Source organism: Homalodisca vitripennis, chromosome 5 (assembly GCF_021130785.1).
Source record: "Homalodisca vitripennis isolate AUS2020 chromosome 5, UT_GWSS_2.1, whole genome shotgun sequence".
NCBI lineage: Eukaryota > Metazoa > Arthropoda > Insecta > Hemiptera > Cicadellidae > Homalodisca > Homalodisca vitripennis.
The window spans coordinates 52989795-53009374 of record NC_060211.1 but is presented as its reverse complement, the minus strand read 5'-3'; the positions used below and the strand labels follow the sequence as shown (position 1 = coordinate 53009374).

Genomic DNA, 19580 nt, shown 5'->3' with positions numbered 1-19580 from the left:
CTAAGCAAAAACAATTTGAATCTCCTGGAACCTGGAGTCCATGACCGTCTGAAGAGATCCATAAAAACAACATCAGAGACACCTAGACTACAACAAGGTCTGTTTAATTTACCTAGCACCGCTAAGTGTAACCCAGACGAAGTCTGTGGCTGTCACATTTCAGACGCTACATTAAGTGTAAGATGAAATTGTGCCAGACATTTTCACTGAATCAACCCTGTCCACCATTGCTACGTTATGTGTAGAAAGCCCGGTTTCTCCAGTATGCTTATGAATTGTGTCTAAAACAACTTAGTGCATTCAACTGTGTACCTCATTAGACATGTTCGTTTGGATTACGCTCGATGGTGTATCAAATATGTTTATTTAATTTGACATCCCAAACCACTTGAGGTTCACACCTCAACGCCCTTATACACCATTACTTCCTTAATACTCATTAATAACGCAAAGTATTGTTACCTAGTTCAATATTATTTGGTTACATATTATTATTTTTCTTATCATTCTATTATCACTTAAACAATATTATATACTATACCGTCCTTGAATTTAAATTCTTTCTTACTTAGTAGAATGTAGTTAGTGATAGTACCATAATCGTTTGGCTTCATTATTCTCTATCGAGTATAGCAGTAACGGTGTGTGTTGGCAGTTATATACAACTTTAAAAAAATGGTGCTAACGGCAAAAACTCTTCTCGTAAGATCGACAATAGCCCAGGTACATTTATTAATGCATATTTAAAATATTAATATTCGATTAGGAAATAACAGAAAACGTTTCTGTCACCAATTGAAGTAAAAAATGTATCATTACTTAAATGGTACGAAATTATTAATCAATTACATCCACAATTAAAAATTTTGTATTTAAGCCACTTACCATAGACGACTGATTTAATACTTTACAATCAATAAAGCATTAATAAATATTTGTTTGAAATAAACAAAACAGAACATATATTTTTTGGATACGATTAATAAATTAATATTCTAGACCTAGAAAATTTTGCATGCTTCAGGAAGAGAATATATATATGAATGATATATATATATATATATATATATATATATATATATATATGATATGTATATATATATATATATATACACATGAATATATATATATATATATGAGATTTTGATCAATATACTGTATTAAGTATTATTCTAAGGTAAAAAGTATATTATAAAAAAATAATTTTGAAAATATCGTTGATTTCACGTTTTATGTCATCGACAAAGAACGAAATGTGTGAAATATACAATTTCTTATAGAACACAGAATGGTAGTTACGAGTGTACTCGTATTAATATTTGTACTATAATAAGGTAGAAAGTGTTTAATACATTTTTCGGAACCAAATCTATTGATTGTTAAGCTATATTACGATCGATTTTGTGTATAAGGATTTTCTTACAATTAAGATAGTAGGCTGTACAAGTAAAGAAGCTTTATAAGTTTTTGTTAATTTTAATCATTGTAAAAACAGCCAATCATAACCAAAAATTTATAAAATATACTGTAAATATAAAAACATACATCTTGTTCCTACTGTGTTGAAATGTTTTCTAAATTATCTCTAACGTCACCGCGATTATTTAAAGTTAGTTGAGGATAAGTACACTTTAGAAAGTACAACAAGGTAAGTAAGTACACCACATGAAGAATAGAATTTTTTCTTCCAACATGAAATCCAAAAGTAGGTATCAGAAGGATGTTCTACTACCGTGAAAGGTACTTCCACATTGCTTCAGAACAATTTATAAGGATCTTCAAGAGTAAAACCACCAAGTTCATTAAAATTTGCCTTACCTTTAATGTACGTCCTGAATTCAAATAAAACCCCACTACTTAAAACTTCACTGCTTTCTTGGTCCGTTTATCAACGTTTATCATGTTACCTTTAACAGGCGGCATCATCAGAACTCTGGCATACATAGAGATATATGTCCCCTTATGTTTAAAAGTTACTTGTGCCAATTTGGAGAGCATACAATCTAGCACTATGGCTTGACCAGTGTTTCAGAATTCGCTCCATACGACTTTTTCACAGTAATATTACACGAAAGTTTAGCATGAATCATACATTTCTAACGTTAAAGAGTTTTTTGTCAACACAGTTTTTGTAATTTTTACCATCGTATATGTGTTATTCAAACTATTTATTCATAGTTTTGCTGTTTTTTTGTTTCACTTAACTATAGAAAATGCTCAAACAATACTTTACACGTTTTCCTGGTGCCGCCGAGATAGTAATTTACTATCATAGGAATGACGTGTGTAACAAAACCATGGGTTAAAATAACAGACTGTTCTAATTGTGAGTATTTGGACAAATTTAACCAGTATTAATACTAATATGATATGCATTATTGTAGGTAGCAGCAAGCTTGTTGGCCAACTGGGGGATGTTGAATACAGGGATGGCTATGGGATTTCCTTCCGTGGTGGTGCCGCCACTTGTGGGTTCCGGCCCCGGACTACATACTTCTTTTAAGGAAGCTTCCTGGATAGGTATATGTTGATATGTAATAGTAAATGAAAATTAGAACATATAAGTAGCATAGGCCCTCCAAAAAGGTGTCATAACGGACACTGCAACAAACTAAATCAAGCCTTTGCAACTTGCTTTGTATTTTGTTATCTTATAAGTTTGAAAGCAGTATTTTGGAAGACAGATGTATGTATAAATCTACCTCTTCTGCTTCATACCATCATTGCTAAATACACTAGTGGGCAACACATTTCAGTAACTACATCGTAATACAGTTTTGTTTAGGCAGCATTTGAAATATTCTGTCTTCACCAGACACCTTCTTGCACTGAGTATTTTTCTTTGTTCTGCTGGTTCGTGGTTATACAGGTATTACTCACACTATTGGTGGCTTTTCTGTTGTGCTCGCTTGGGAAGAACAGTTGACAACTCTTTTCTACGTCAAATCAGATTTGTTTCCTGAGACGCGAGTAAATTATCTCAGTGGATTTTTGAGTCATAACGGTCAAAGTTGAAAAGGAATGCAACAAATCTCAAAAGTATTTACTCCTTGTTTAGTTATTTATAAAGGTTATAATAACGTTTTAACTCAGAATCAAATATAACCTTAGTAAAGCCACGATATTAAAACATGATCTCTTAGAAATGTAGAAAGCTAGGAGTAGCAAAATTAATAACCACTTACAGACATTCCTGCAAGTTAAGTTTATTTTAGTGTCTACATATTTATGATTCTGCAGGAAATTTTATAATTTATCGACTGAAAATAAAAACATTAAAAATTGTATCTGAACGTATGATGTTTAAGTTACACGAATTCAAAAACTTTCATTGCAACTGAAACCTTATTCTTAAACTGTTACAATATTTTATAGAAGTTGAAAGCAATTAACTATGCTAAACTTGAAATGTGTTCTGTTATAGCAAGCATTTCCTACATATCCGCCCTGATATCATCCCTGCTGGCAGGGCCGATGATCGACCGGGTCGGCCGCCGCTGGGGACTGATGCTGATGAACTTGACGTTCGCTATCAGCTGGCTGTTGCTTTCAGTCTTTCATCTCTCATTGCTGGCTACATACTTTGGCAGGGTTTTAGCGGGAGTGGGAATAGGTTTGGCTTGTGCCTCTGTCTCTTATACGGCAGAGATCGGTACTGTCTCCCTCCGGACAATCCTAGTCAACTTCAACCCAACTCTGAAGGCACTCGGAACCTTCCTCATCTATCTTTGGGCGTGTTTTTATCAGGTTGGTATTTTCATATATATATATTTAATGTGTGTGTGTGTTCTTGTAGTTATATACGTATGGGGTTGGGTGTGTGCATTTGGCCACATTAAGGGGTTGGTACGGATTAGGGGGGCTCACACATATGACCCTGAATTTTAAAGTCTAGAGATAAAATAATAAGAGTAGAAACCATATATTGTTTATGAGTATTTGTTTATGGCCCAACAATTCAGTTTTATGCACGTTGTAGTTATGGGGCTGTAATGACATGACTGTATACCGGCACTCGATGGTATCGCGTTCTGATCCCTCGATCTAATTCTGACTCCACCCTCTGCGCCGTAAGGAGTCTGCGCAGTCAATTGTGAAATTGATTGTTGTCAAAATTAATTGTTATCTTCTTATTTTTTTAGAATATACGTTTTTAATTCTTTAGATCGGAATCTCAATACTTACCAAAAATATACACCTGTTACACTGTTATCTAGTTGTACAAGACGTATTAGATATGAAACGAATTAAGTGAAACGAATATGTTTTGTCCAGAGAAGTATGCTAATTCTAAGGCATTTTTGTTGTTGGAAGTTTCGCGAGTCTCCATCAGCGTATTTGTTCTTTTCGTTCATCAAAAAGTATTAAATAATATTACACAGAGGTATATAGCAACTTCTAACTTTTCTTTAATTAAATATTCCATTACACAGAAGCATACACGCCTAATTGTATCATCTTGCTATCGTGGTTTGTGTCAAAACAAAACTGCCAATACTTTATCTTATGTTTGTTTTTAACACACGGGATAGCTTGGTACATTTTATTTAGCCATAGCACGGTCACGATAGAGTGGTGGGCCGGGGCGATCGCAGCACGTCTAGAATCCAGTCTTGTGACTGTACCTCTCCTGCACCATCACTCACAAGTCCCTCAGTCACTAATAAATATTACGGCATTAACACTTGATAAATACAATTCTAGTGAGAATAATTCCAAATCAGTATTCGCATCCAGTTCATATGGGTTTTGTACAATATGTTTAATTCTTAAATAATAGCTAATACTGATTTCGTAAGAGTTTACAAAACAATTACCTACGCCATTATTTATTAATTTTGAACTCTCAATTTTTAGTATGTTGTTCTTCAACAGACATAAAAACTGCTGAATAAGATGTTGTTTACTGTCATTATTTTTTTAATATTGAGGAGTTAAACTGGTTAAAGCTTAAATTTTAAACAGAAATCTGTGTTGTTTCTTTATATTTTTGGCTATCGTAATCCATAAAAACACAACAGTTGATTTTGCTCTAATACATTTGTAAATACGACTCAATAGTAAAAATTGTTTCCGATGTAATTTAAGGGTAATGTTTATGTGGTATACGTTTAAGTGAGTTGTTAGCGTGTGAGAGAGGTCGCCAGGACCCGGCTAGATTTGGATCATTCAAATAAACACAAACTGTAATATTATTCATGAGACGTCTTGGAGGGTAACCCGTAAAGCTTGTATTGAGATGACTGAATTCATTTACTTTACATGTAAGAAACATCTTTAAATAGTCACACTGCTTGAAATGTGATTTTTGGGATATTTCTTACAAAATTGTCACACATTTTTCCACGTATTTGGATTTCGTAAACTAAAATTTGGATTACTCCAAGGTTCCTAGTTTAATTTTCGTGCCAACATATATTTAAAATAACTTAACAATTCATAAATATATACTTCGACATTGAGCTTTTCAACCAGTTATATTAATGTATCTCATTGAAATTTCAGTAATATGCAGCTTTGATCGCCTTTATTCTACCAGCAAGCGCGAAAATCATTAACCACGTGTCAATAACCAATTAAAAGAGCTTCTCCCTAATCTTGCGATCATGCGACGTATGGTTGCCCACTGACCACTAACAGTGATGGCGGCCTACCCCTACAACGAGTCCCACACCTGGCTTTTAGGTGCTGTGATATTAGGTACTATAATACTCCGGCAAGATTCTGTAGGAACCACGCGACTCTCGAAAATTTCTTTAGGTGCTGTGAGATTAGGTACTATGACATTAGATGAGAATCGACCTAATTAGACGGTTGAATTTTAGGCTCAGTGACACGAATATGTCTTTAGATGCTGTGCTGTGAAACCCCACGAAAACTATTCACTATTTGACGGATTTTCTTGGTCGTGGCATTAAAGCAAACTCAACACTGTAGTCGACAATATAATTCATTCGAACAAGGAGTGCTAGTTGTACACATGCATAGCCTACGAAATGTGTTGCGAAGCCACTTGTAATTGCTAGTATTTGTTATTACTGATACCTATTACTCGTCTTTGGCTCTGTTTATAGAGCTGTATATATTTTAAATGACCAGCTTTCAGACGTGTTCATTTAGTAAAATGAAATACAAATATGTTACATAACATATTCAAGAATATACATATAATATGTTATTATATAACATAATAAAAATCTATCTATAGTAAATCAATTAAATATACAGAGAGTCAAACCTGCAATTTCGACTCTTTATGCTATAGAAATTGTTTTGAAACAAAATACTCTTTCAACTCTATGTTTATGGGCATGGTCTTTGTTGAAGATTTAAGTGCAGTAATAAAAGATTTAAAAAACAGTACTTCACCAGGAATAGATAACATTCAATTCTTTTTTAATTAATTTAATATACCCAAAATTAGTAAACGTTTTATTGTATTTAGTAAATTTAAGTTTTGAAAAAGGTATTTTTCCAGAAATTTTAAAAACAGCTGTAGTGATTCCTTTACATAAGAGTGGCCTAATTACCGACTGTAATAACTACAGACCAATCTCTTTACTTTCTACCTTTGCTAAAGTGTTTGAAAAGTTAATGAAGAAAAAGCTAATTAAATTTCTAGAAAAAAACTAATTTTTTTTCAGCAACAATCAATTTGGTTTTAGGGAAAGATTTTAAATACTGAAGCAGCATTAAAAAGCTTCATAGATAATGTGTATACAGGAATAAATTCAGGGCAGAAAGTTAGTGGTTTATTTTTTAGATATTAAAAAAGCGATTGATACTGTAGATCACACAATTTCTTTACAAAAGTTATACGGATGTGGTATTCGGGGGAATATTTATTCTTGGTTTGTTAGCTATTTAACAAAGAGAAAACAATATGTCAAAATTAATAATTCTTTTAGTGACTTCGGGTTTATTACAATGTGGGTACCTCAAGGGTCAGTTTTAGGCCCAGTACTTTTTATAATCTACATTAAATGATCTTTGTGATTCAATTTAAATGGAAAATATTACATCTTTTTGCAGACGATACAGCTTTATCGTATGTAAAAAATAATTGGGGGATGATATAGAGCAAGAGATGAATTCAGACCTTAAAGCACTGCAGTGGTGGTTTTCAAAAAATAACATGTTTTAAGCCCAGAGAAAACTAAGTACATCAATTTTAGGTTTAAAAACAGATCAGCAAATTTTTAGTAATTCAATTTTGTATCGATGTGTCAATTGTTTGTGTAATAACATTCAGTGCCAACAGAACTGTGCTGTAGTATCCCAGTGCGAAAATTTAAAATATTAGGAGTATGCTAGATAGAGAAATCAACTGGAAGGACACATATTGAAATTTTAAAAACGCAAACTAAACAATATTTTAAGATTTTTTTATTTTTTACAATACATTTGCACTGGAAGAAGTGTTAAGAATGCTGTACTTCTCTTTGGTCAATAGTAGGCTTGACTACGGAATATTTTGTTGGGGTGGAGCCTATGAAACAAATCTAAAGCCACTTCTAACTCAACAAAAGAAATTCATAAGGTTGATTAAACGAAAAACGAAGAATGGAGAAAATCTTTTCCTCTTTTTGTTGATTTAAATATTCTTCCCCTTAAAATATGATGTTTGTTTATAAAGTTTTAAAAATATTTTTATGTCATAAGTGGCAATTTACCAGAATTAAAAAATAATTACAAAAACAAATTAAGAAAGCAAGAACCAATACCAGTTCCAAAGCCTAACTTAGCATTTTTTTCAAATAGTTATTGTTTTTTGGGACCTAAAATGTTTAGTATAATTTCTTCAATTATTAGTTGTGAGATATAAAGTTATTTTTCAAAAACATTAAAGAAGTGGTTGTTGGGTTTTGATAAATTAGATTTTCTTCTCTGCATAGATTCCTAGTTAATTAAAGAAAGTAACAGTAAATTTTAGTTTGAATTTATTTAAGTGGATTTTTATTTGCTTTGTAACTGCAGCAGCACACTTTTAATCAATTTTTTTTAGGAGCTTATAAAAAAATCAAAGTTTTATTGAAATTTTCTTTGAGCTAAAAATATTTTTGTAATAAAAGGAACCTCTCCACAGGCACTTGCCTCTAGAGGCCCTAGTTATTTTTGAAAATATTTTCTTTTAATTTAAGAGTGTTTTTGTTTTAATTTTATTTACAAGAATGTTACATTTTTTATTTAAGTTTGCTCATTAGGTTTGTACATTGTGTATACATTTGGTTGTTTAGGTTACTTTATTGATGTAATACATTGTGTATACCAATGTATTAATGTGTTATTGTAATATTTTCAAAAATAAATTCTATTCTATTCTATTCTATAATATTAAAAAAGATGCACGTGACCGTGTATGTAACTAGGCTACTCAACTATGTGTATCACTGAGTTTTAATGACATGATAATTTCTATGTGTATACAGATACCCATTTCACATGTTTTGAAGTACCCTTTAAAAACTATTCTTAAATTTCAAGGACTCCTGGACCGAAGTTTCATACCTCGGATTGGGCTTGACAATATTACCGATTTTGCTGACACCGCTTCTGCCAGAGAGCCCCTTGTGGCTGCAAAGTAAAGGCCGTGCTGAGGAAGCGCTGCAGGCTCTGCAGAAACTGCGAGGAGCCTCAGCCCCCGAGCAGGTCAAGGAGGAGCTGGACAGCTTCAGCAGCAGAGCGAGCGACAAGCAGCAGACAACATCCTGGCTCTCCACCTTCCACAACCTGCGGCAGCCTCAGGCCTACAAACCACTGATGTTCATGTTCTCTTTCTCAATCGTTTCACAGCTTTCCGGAGTGACCGTCGTCATAAATTATGCGGTAATTTACTTTATGTTCTCAGTCATATGTACGAGTACATACATATATACGTACATACGATATTATAACTAATCCTTAAATTATAGTTAATGACGTAGCACATTAACTGAGTAAATTGGAGTAAATATTCCTAATTGGTTTCCAGACACAAAACTAGCATAATTTTTTACAGATTTGTCGTTCTCTTTTATTTTATTTTATTGACCTTTGAACTTACTTCAATGTAACAACGAACATTGTGCTATCCAAATATCTTGATTCTAATTACGTTATAAAAACAAATACTTATCGATTATATTAATTTATTAATATACTATTGTGTTCAAATATATTTTAAAAACTACTAAGCAAATAATTTTACTTAACAATGGAAATTGTGCTCTCTTAATACGAATATAGTATTTTTCTGCTGGTACTTTCTTTAATTTGAGATTTGACAACTAAAATTAGTTTAATCAGTTACATTCAGTACTGATTAGACACGATAAGTTTAGTAAGAGAATTAATATGTGAGTAGGTTATCAGGACATTACTATGAGAAGTAAGACGTTATTATAAAAATGGTACAACTTCACCGGTAATTTCGTGTAGAATACTTTGATGACACCAACGCAAATTAAACTATAAAAACACATTTTATAATAAGAGGATGATATATTTAGCGGGACTGAATGATATTTTGCTTTACTACCTGTTCTTGGATCATGCCACATGCACATAAGTTCCTACAATGTAGACTGATATAATATTGCAATCATATAGTTTAAGGATGAAGTATTATAAATAACGAATTAGGAGTAATATAAATAAATATATACATAAATACATACATATATACATACTACACAAATACGCGCGCTCGTGTGTGTGTTTAATACAATATGTTATTAAATAACATTATGATATTAATCTTACCATTAAGTTGATCAAGCTAACGACTAATCATAATACCTTCCTGATACGGTAGTTATTTATTTCACCCTTAATCGGCTTGGAATCTGACATATTAGTAAAAAAACTATCCAATATGAACAAATTTGTATAATTCAGTACAGTTACAAATCAAAAGCTGTATTTAATTGATAGAAATACGTTACTATATAACACAGTATACCTACTCTTTCATCAATTTGATAATGATAACTGCTGAACATTCTAACTTTTACTGACACAGCAGAGATATTATTCGTCCATAAACTGCTTAACAATGCCCTGTATTATGGGTATACTCTGTAGTTTGGGCTAAATCGTAACATGTAATAAATTAATATAAAATTTTATGAAAAAACCTATTCATGAATAAAAATGCTCTAAACTGCTAAAAATTAAACCTTCCTCATACGGTGGCAAAAAATGCACGTAATTACGATTATACTTTGTAATTTGTGCTGAAACTCAACATTTAATAAATAAAAATACAATTTTGTAACATAACATTTTCATGAGTTAAGATATGATATGTTATTTAAGAACACATAAATATTTTAAACATGTAATTAATTTGATCAAGCTAACTGCTAAACATCATGACTTCCTGATACAGTGGATATTTATGTCGCCCTTTATCCGCTCAAAATCAGACATAAATTAAAAAAATACTATTACTATGATCAAAAATGTGGTAATTTGTAAATTTTGCTGTCTTTTATTAATAGTTACATTTTATTATCATACTCTATAATTGATAATTTTTTATAAGCTTGATGTCCTTGACTGCTAAACATTCTACCTTCCTGATACAGCAGATATATTTTTCGTCCTTAAGCTGCTTAAAATGCCCTTTATTACGATTATAGTTTGTGATTTGTGCAAAATCGTAACATTTTTTAAATAAAAATACAATTTTGTAACATAACATACCTATGAATAAAGATACAATATGTTAATAAATAACATAGGAATATGAAAAATGCTATAAATTTGAACAGGCGAACTGCTAAACATCATACCTTCCTGATACAGTTGATATTTATTTTGACCGTTATCGGCTTGAAATCTATATGTATTAAAATAATACTATTTAATATGTTCGTATAAATGTAATAATTTGTATATTTAAACGTATTTACAAATTACAAGCGGTCTTTAGATAATTGTTAAATGTTATCCTATAACACTGTAATACCTAATTTTTCATAAGTTTGATAATGTTATCTGCTCAACATTCTAACTTCCTGGTAAAACAGAGATATATTTCGTCCTTAATCTGTTTAAAAATGCACTTTATTACAAATTTTACTTTGCAATTTGAACTGAACCTTAACTATGAGTAAATACAAAAACAACTTAATGACATAACATTTATGAATAAAGATAATATAACATGTTATTAAATAATATAATAATATTAAACTAACATGTTAATAATTTGATCAAGCTAACTGCTAAACATTATACCTTCCTGATACAGTGTATATTTATTTCGCCCTTTATCGGCTTAAAAATACCTTAATATAATTATACTTAATATCTTATCTAATATAAAAAATATGTAGCTAATAATTTGGATATTTCAATGTAATCGCAAATTCAAACTGTCTAATTAATATGCATACGTTATTATTTGAGAAAATATACCTAATCTTCGTTAAATTTGATAAGGTGAACTGCTAAATATTCTACCTTCCTGATACAGCAGAGAGATTTTTAGTCCGTATCTGCTTAAAAATGCACTTTATTACAAGTATACTTTGTCATTTGGGCATGGAGTAGATTAATAACAATTTAACAACATAACTTATTCAAGAATAAAGATATACCATGTTATTAAATAAAAAAGTAATATCAAACATGTTATTAAATTGATCAAGCCAACTGGTAAACATCATACTTTCCTGATACAGTGGATATTTATTTCACCCTTTATCGGTGTGAAATCAGACACCTATTAAAAAAGTACTAATACTATGATCAAAAATGTAATATTTTGTAAATTGTAATGTAATTACAAATAACAAACAAGCTGTCTTTAATTAATAGTTAAAAACTGCTTAAAATGGCCTTTATTACAACTATACTCTGTAATTTGGGCTAAAACGTAATATTGAGGGGATTATAAAATAATTAATTAACATAACTTATCCAAGAATATAGATATAATATATTATTAAATAACATAGAAGGCCTAATATGAAAATGAACATAGTAATATGCTATAAATTTGATCAAAGAGAACTGCTAAAAATCATACTTCCTTATACATTGGATATTTATTTTGACCCTTATCGGGTTGAAATCAGACATATTTTATTAAAAGAATATATATATATATATATATATATATATATATATATATATATGTAATATTAAACATGTAATTAATTTGTTCAAGCTAACTGCTAAACATCATAACTTCCAGATTTTTCAATGTAATACAAATTCATTGCTGCATTTTGTAAATATATATTATGAATGTCTAACAGGCATATATTATTAGTAAAAACACAGTATACCTACTTTTCATTAAATTTTATAATGTAAACTGCTAAATATTCTACCTTTCTGATACACCAGAGACATTTTTCGTCTTTAACTTGTTTAAAAATGCTTTTTATAACAATTATACTCTATAATTTGGGCTAAAACGTAATCTTGGGAAAATAAAATGTAATAAATTTAAGAATAATACTTATTTAAGAATAAACATTTAATATGTTAGTAAATAAAATATTAATATTAAAAATGCTATAAATTGTATCAAAGGGAATTGCTAAAAATCATACGTTCCTGATACAGTGGATATTTATTTTGACCTTTATCGGCTTGAACTCGGACATATATTAAAAGAATACTATATAATATGTTCATTATGTGATAATTTGTATATTTAAATGTAATTACAAATAACAAGCTGTCTTTAAATAATAGTTAAATCTAATATACTGTACAGCCGCATATGAAACCAGTCACTCACTGATAATGTATACAAATTCTAACCTACTTATAGAAGTGCTAGAAACTTGAAATTTGGCACGCAGGTACCTTTTGCCGTATAACCAACAGGAAAATTCTGAAAACCCGGATTTTTTAAATTTTAAACATCTCAAAAAAATTCACAAAAAGCGCATTTTTTACCCTTGCAGGTTTTTTTTTGTAAGCCCGATAGCGGGCGAACCGATGGAGCTAGCTGAGATCTGACGAAAAATCGTTAGTCAGGAATGAAGTGAACTACAAAAAAGGTCCAGTGACTTTTTGCTCTATCTTCCATGGTTAAGCGAAAAAATGCTCGAATATTTGACATTCCAGAGATTTTTTCGCTAAAAATAATGTTTCGAACCCGATAGCGGCCGAACGGTAGGTCGTAGCTCAAATCTGATTGACCAATCAAATTAGCAAATGGTGCGATCCACAGAAAAGGTCCAGTGACTTTTTGCCCTATCTCCATTGGTTTGGCCGAAAAAAACGTGATTATGTGCAATTTATTTGTAATTTTTACGTGAAAATTTTGTTTTTTGTGTCGATAGCGGCAAAACCATTGGTCGGAAATCAAAATGAAACGAAAGTTAAATCTAATATACTGTACAGCCGCATATGAAACCAGTCACTCACTGATAATGTATACAAATTCTAACCTACTTATAGAAGTGCTAGAAACTTGAAATTTGGCACGCAGGTACCTTTTGCCGTATAACCAACAGGAAAAATTCTGAAAACCCGGATTTTTTAAATTTTAAACATCTCAAAAAATTCACAAAAAAGCGCATTTTTTACCCTTGCAGGTTTTTTTTTGTAAGCCCGATAGCGGGCGAACCGATGGAGCTAGCTGAGATCTGACGAAAAATCGTTAGTCAGGAATGAAGTGAACTACAAAAAAGGTCCAGTGACTTTTTGCTCTATCTTCCATGGTTTAAGCGAAAAAATGCTCGAATATTTGACATTCCAGAGATTTTTTCGCTAAAAATAATGTTTCGAACCCGATAGCGGCCGAACGGTAGGTCGTAGCTCGAATCTGATTGACCAATCAAATTAGCAAATGGTGCGATCCACAGAAAAGGTCCAGTGACTTTTTGCCCTATGTCCATTGGTTTGGCCGAAAAAACGTGATTATGTGCAATTTATTTGTAATTTTTACGTGAAAATTTTGTTTTTTGTGTCGATAGCGGCAAAACCATTGGTCGGAAATCAAAATGAAACGAAAGTTTCATTTAGCAAATGAGGTGATCTACAAAAAAAGGTCCAGTGACTTTTTGACCTATCTACAATGGTTCGACCGCAAAACGCGTTTAAATGCAATTATTTTGTGATTAATACGTGAAAATCTTGTTTCTGGAGTCGATATCAGCCGAAGATTGGAGTTTAAATCTTTATCATTCAGTAACTAGAAAACTATGAGATCTATAAAAAAGGTCCGGTAGTCTTTCGTCTTATATCCTTTAGTAAGCCTGTAAATCGCTTTCAACGGTAAAATATTTATCGTGTTTTAAAAAAATCCACATTTTGGTTGTTTTAAATTTTTTGCTACTGTGATTTGTTCAATTCATTCTGGTTCCGGATTGAACAATTATTACTACGTTACCGAGTGATTACAACCCCCCTAGGGAATTGGCTGAGCGTTAGCGAAACGTCAATAGTAGATAGTGACAGAGAGAATTTATTTATTTTAACACACACAACAACCTCTAAAAGAGAACCACGTGTGTGTTATCACCCAGTTACAATAAACCCCCCTCTGGAATTTCCCAGTATGACCAGATAACCTCCTGAGTAAATTAAACCCCCTGATGTCTTAACCCTAGGTAACATTAACCCCTCCTGGAATTTTCTGGTATGACCAGATAACCTCCTGAGTAAATTAAACCCCCTTATGTCCTAACTGCCGGTAACATTAACCCCCCCCTGGGAATTTCCTGGCATGACTATATAAACTCCGAGCAAATTAAACCCCCTAAAAAACTTAAAAATACTGACTTATGGTAGGTTTTTTTATTATATTTACACTAAGCAATTTACAATAGTTGACCGGTGCAGACTTTTCTACAACGCTCTGTAACACCTAAACTAGAGCTCGTAGCTCAAATCTGAGGACAGAATCGAAACACAAAATTAAATTTCCGACAGGAAAGGTTCAGTGACTTTTTCTTGTATCTCCAGCGGTTAAGCCACAAAACGCCCTCTAACTCAAAATTTTGGTTAAAAGTAAACACTCTAATTTATATTTCCTGCCAAACCTAATCTCGGATTTTAGTTATAAACCCAATTCTTTTGTCTCATAAATTTGCTATGACGTCACTTAACTTTTCGACGAAATACATTGATTATTTTTATATATCTCACATAATTTGGCTGAGCGTTAGCGAAGCATTACAACCCACGAGAAAGGACACAGTAGGGAAAGCGTAACTTGAAACCTCATGTCCGAATTTAACCTATAACCAAATCACTCCTATCCCCGAATTTTAAGCACTCACTTTGGGGGCCTGGAGGCCGCCTCCAGCGAGCCGAAGGCGAGTGTTGTTCTATAACACTGTAATACCTAATTTTTCATAAGTTTGATAACGTTGACTGTTAAACATTCTAACTTCCTGATACACTGGTTTCTATTTCGCCCTTTATCGGCTTAAAATCAGACGTATATTAAAAAAATACTATCCAATATGAACAAATATTTAATAATTTGTATTTATCAATGTAATAAAAATTACAAGGTGTCTTTAATAATAATAGTAACATGTTATTATAAACAATGTAATACCTGAATGTTCATAAGTTTGATAATGTTAACTGCTAAACATTCTAACTTCCTGATATATCAGAGACATTTTTCGTCCTTAATCTGTTTAAAATGCACTTTATTATAATTATACTTAGTAATTTGGGGTAAAACGTAATATTGAGCGAATTAAAAAATATTTTAATAACATAACTTATTCATGAATAAAGATATAATTTCAAACATTATATACATTTTATCAACCTTACTGCTAAACATCATACGTTCCTGATACAATGGATATTTATATCGCCCTTTATCGGCTTCAAATTAGACGTGTATTAAAAAAATACTATCAAATATGAACAAATTTTATATGTAATAATTTGTATTTTAAATGTAATTACAAATTACAAGCTGTCTTTAATTACCAGTTACATGTTATTCAATAACACTGTAATACCTAACCTTTCATAAGTTTGATAATGTTGGCTGCTAAACATTCGACCTGCCTGTTATAGCAGAGACATTTTTCGTCCTTAATCTGCTTAAAAATGCCCTTTATTACGATAAACGATAAACATTTAATAAATAAAAATACAATTATGTAACATAACATATTCATGAATAAAGATATAATATGGTATTTAATAACATAATATAAATAAAAAAATACTAATAATTTGATCAAGCTAACTGCTAAACATCTTTCCTGATGCAGTGGATATTTATTTCGCCCTTTATCGGCTTAAAATCAGACGTATATAAATAAAATACTATCTTATATGAACAAATATTTAATAATTTGTGTATTTCAGTGTAATTACAAATTCATTAATTAATAGACATAAGTTATTATTTAACACAATATACCTAATCTTTATTAAATGTTATAATGTTAACTGCTAATCATTCTGTCGTTCCAAAGGGAACAACCCATTATTCAGGCAAAGTACAAGTTTATAAATTTATTATAAACACTTTCTTATATTTTTATATATTTTAACTTATATTTAAGTTGTAATCTGTTAAAAATCATATTTGACATCTTTTTCAGGTAAACTTTACACAAAAAGCCGGTTTAGGAGGTGAAGCATATTACGTAGCATTGGCCATATCCTCCATGCGTTTGGCCTCCACATTCCTGACGACTTGGGGCTGCAGTAGGTGGGGTATGAGGCCCCCAGCCTTGTTCTCCAGCGTGGTCATGGTGGTATCCCTGTTGATGCTGGCACTGTCCGTGTCGTCTTTGCTGACTTTTCCCCCTTGGCTCGTCGGTTTCCTGGTCCTCCTGTATGTCCTCACAAGCACCACAGGGTATTCCTCCATATACTGGGCCGTGTTGGGGGAGTTGTTCCCCACATCAGTACGAGGGGTAAGTGACACCCCTCAAATATTCACAGAAATTACTTGTGGAACATAGATTAAAATGTTGTTCAGTAAATAGCACCGTTCTCTATGGTAGGGAATTACTTTCCTAGTAAGTGTCACAGAGTTATTGTTAATTGGCTAACTAACCTCGCGCTTGATTAACTCATAGAAATGATGAACGAATTTTTGTTACAGGCCGCTAATGGAATAGTGACAAGTTTTGGATATTTTTTAAGTTTCCTTACTGTCAATCTCTACACACGTTTGGAACGCAATTTCAGTTCTCTTCAACTGTTTCTGTTCTTCGCTGTCTCAGGATCGGCTGGCACGCTGCTTCTATTCCTTTTCCTTCCGGAGACTCGTGGTAAAACGCTGTTGGAAATAGAAGATTACTTCAGAGGTATATAAAAACTCAAAAAGTATAATATAAGAGATTTAAGGATATATATTTATGACAGGTGCTTGATTGGATTATCGATAATGTTAATTAAAATCGATAAAGCTCACTATGCTTTCAAACATTAAAGTATAGGTACCAAGTTTTAGTTTATAATTTTAAAACTACTGGCATTGAATCGAGTACTTTATGGTACTTTATGCAACCAACATTTAGAAAATTAAAAATAATAGATTTCCACAGGTGTACTTCCTCATGAGGATTTTATTTAAATAATCTATCATCACAAAAGTATAAACGTTTTTATGAACAAATATTATTTGTAGTATTCAGTCTCAGCTTTAAAGGTTTTGTTGTAATAATTCAGGTGAATATTAATTAAAACCTTTTTTATATACTTTGTTCTTTACACAAAAATGCTTCTTTGTACGAAATGCACCTACAAATACAGTTCGGAATCGATAATTTTAATGTACTTTCTTTTTGTCGAATGCTATTACATTTTTCGTTTTTCAATTGAATTCTCATCCTAACGTTAATATGCCTAATGTATTCGACACGTTTTGAGTCATAACTATTATCCAAACTCTATGATAGTACACAAAGATAGTAAGATAACTCTTGAATAAGGAGGAACATAATCTCAATAAGCAAGGTAGCGTGTAATTATCCAAAAGGTGGCAGCCTGTGATATAGAAACCTGATTGTGTACTGTTTATCATATTGGTCGTTAGGTTATTAAGGATTAAGGAGACAACCACGTTACACTTCCATTCCACATATACAAAAACGAACGTGTTTTAGTTACAGTTTTGGTTAAAAACTGGCTCTCAAAAACGAGATATTATATTTAATTACTTAAATTGTGTCATCTCTTAAGTTCACCCCCTATTTCATCCAATACATTTTTATAGAAAAAAATAAATGTTGTCAAAAAATAACTACACATTGTCGTTGTTGTGAGCTTGTTTATTTATATATATATATTTTTATTATATATTTTATAATGTTATAATACAGCCGAAGCCAATTACACTGTGACATTAATATTATTATATATGAATATAATTGGATAACTTTAAAACAAAAAAACACACACAATTTAATCCAAAACAACAGCTCAACTACATTAAATATCAACTATACACAAAAAAAGAGCATTTTAAAGTTGACAAAGTTGACAACACCACCGAAGCACCGATAAATAACTTAACAACAAGATGAATCAAATAATTTAAATAAATAACAACTTATAGAATGTTATAGAAATGTAGGTATCCGGCAAAAATGATTTACTTATCATATAAAGTTTGATATTTTCACCAAAAAATGGTTATAGATGAGTACCAAACGGTGAAACAAAAATGTCATAATATTGTCATATATGAATTGGAATAAAATATATTAGATTGGCTGGTTTGTAATAATCTGATTATGCAGAAAATAAGGGCATATTAAGAAAAAGTCATATTTCTTATTTTGACAAATAACAGTTAGGAGTTGCTTAATAATTCACTTTTAATTTCCAGGAACAACAGAATCTGATGTAAGCAGCAAGACCAACACGGATACTGCCTCCAAGGAGAACTAAATAAAATAAACATTAGTATGTAGGTTATCTGGAAAGGCGTCTTATATTTATAAAACATCTCAACAAGTGATTGTAAATTTTACATGAGATAAGAGACTGTATTAAGTACATTAATTTACATGTTTTGTTAGAACATAGTATTCCTAACGGTCTTAAACATGTTTTCTATAAATTTACTATCAGCCATGACATATCTTTCGTGTGAAAATGGGCGTCAGTCTGTATGTATATACAGTTTAGTTAAAAATGTATACATCATAAACTATTTGTTACTGCAGTAGGTACCCTTTCATGAATGATACCTTGATTTGTGCCTAAATTAATGCAATAATTTACTGAGAGTATAAACATTCAGGATAATGTGTCTAAATGGATAAAGGGTCATGATAAGTAAATCATACTATGTAAAGGGTTGACCAGAAGTTGATATTTATCCCGAAATTTATTTACGATTTTAAAGTTCTGTGTTGTCAATTTTTGTGAAATTTGAAACCAATAACACCTTTTTGTACAGCTGAAAATGTTGATAGAATTTGTATCACCAAATCCATAGTAGTTATAAGACAAAATATGTAACAAAATTATAATGTATTATTCTAATCGGTTTTGAGTTATTATGAAGTTATAAAACATTGAAGTAAATATGAATACTGTAACTGAACAGTTTCGCAGCTCGTAACGAAAAAAGCAAAATTCATAAAGACAGAAAATAGCAAACGAGCAAAAATAAAATATACTTTGCGCCA

At 31.4% G+C, this 19580-nt stretch overlaps 1 protein-coding gene across 2 annotated transcripts; it reads left to right on the top strand.

Moving 5' to 3' along the window:
- Positions 1-591: 591 nt before the first annotated feature.
- On the top strand, positions 592-19580 carry LOC124362203 (facilitated trehalose transporter Tret1-like). 2 transcript variants are annotated; one of them, XM_046816508.1, is made up of 7 exons: positions 592-723; positions 2385-2520; positions 3425-3747; positions 8485-8826; positions 16533-16850; positions 17128-17246; positions 18773-19580. In XM_046816508.1, exons 1-6 carry the CDS (start codon positions 676-678, stop codon positions 17212-17214), a joined length of 1254 nt encoding a protein of 417 aa, XP_046672464.1. In that variant the 5' UTR covers positions 592-675; the 3' UTR covers positions 17215-17246; positions 18773-19580. The 2 variants fall into 2 exon arrangements, with proteins under 2 accessions (XP_046672464.1, XP_046672462.1); XM_046816506.1 differs by having other exon boundaries at positions 17042-17246.

Coding starts and splice junctions, on each gene's coding strand:
- LOC124362203 (XM_046816506.1), top strand. CDS start 676: ATGGTGCTAACGGCAAAAACTCTTCTCGTAAGATCGACAATAGCCCAG. Junction 3,748..8,484: donor TTTGGGCGTGTTTTTATCAG/GTTGGTATTTTC, acceptor TTAAATTTCAAG/GACTCCTGGACCGAAGTTTC. Junction 8,827..16,532: donor CCGTCGTCATAAATTATGCG/GTAATTTACTTT, acceptor CATCTTTTTCAG/GTAAACTTTACACAAAAAGC.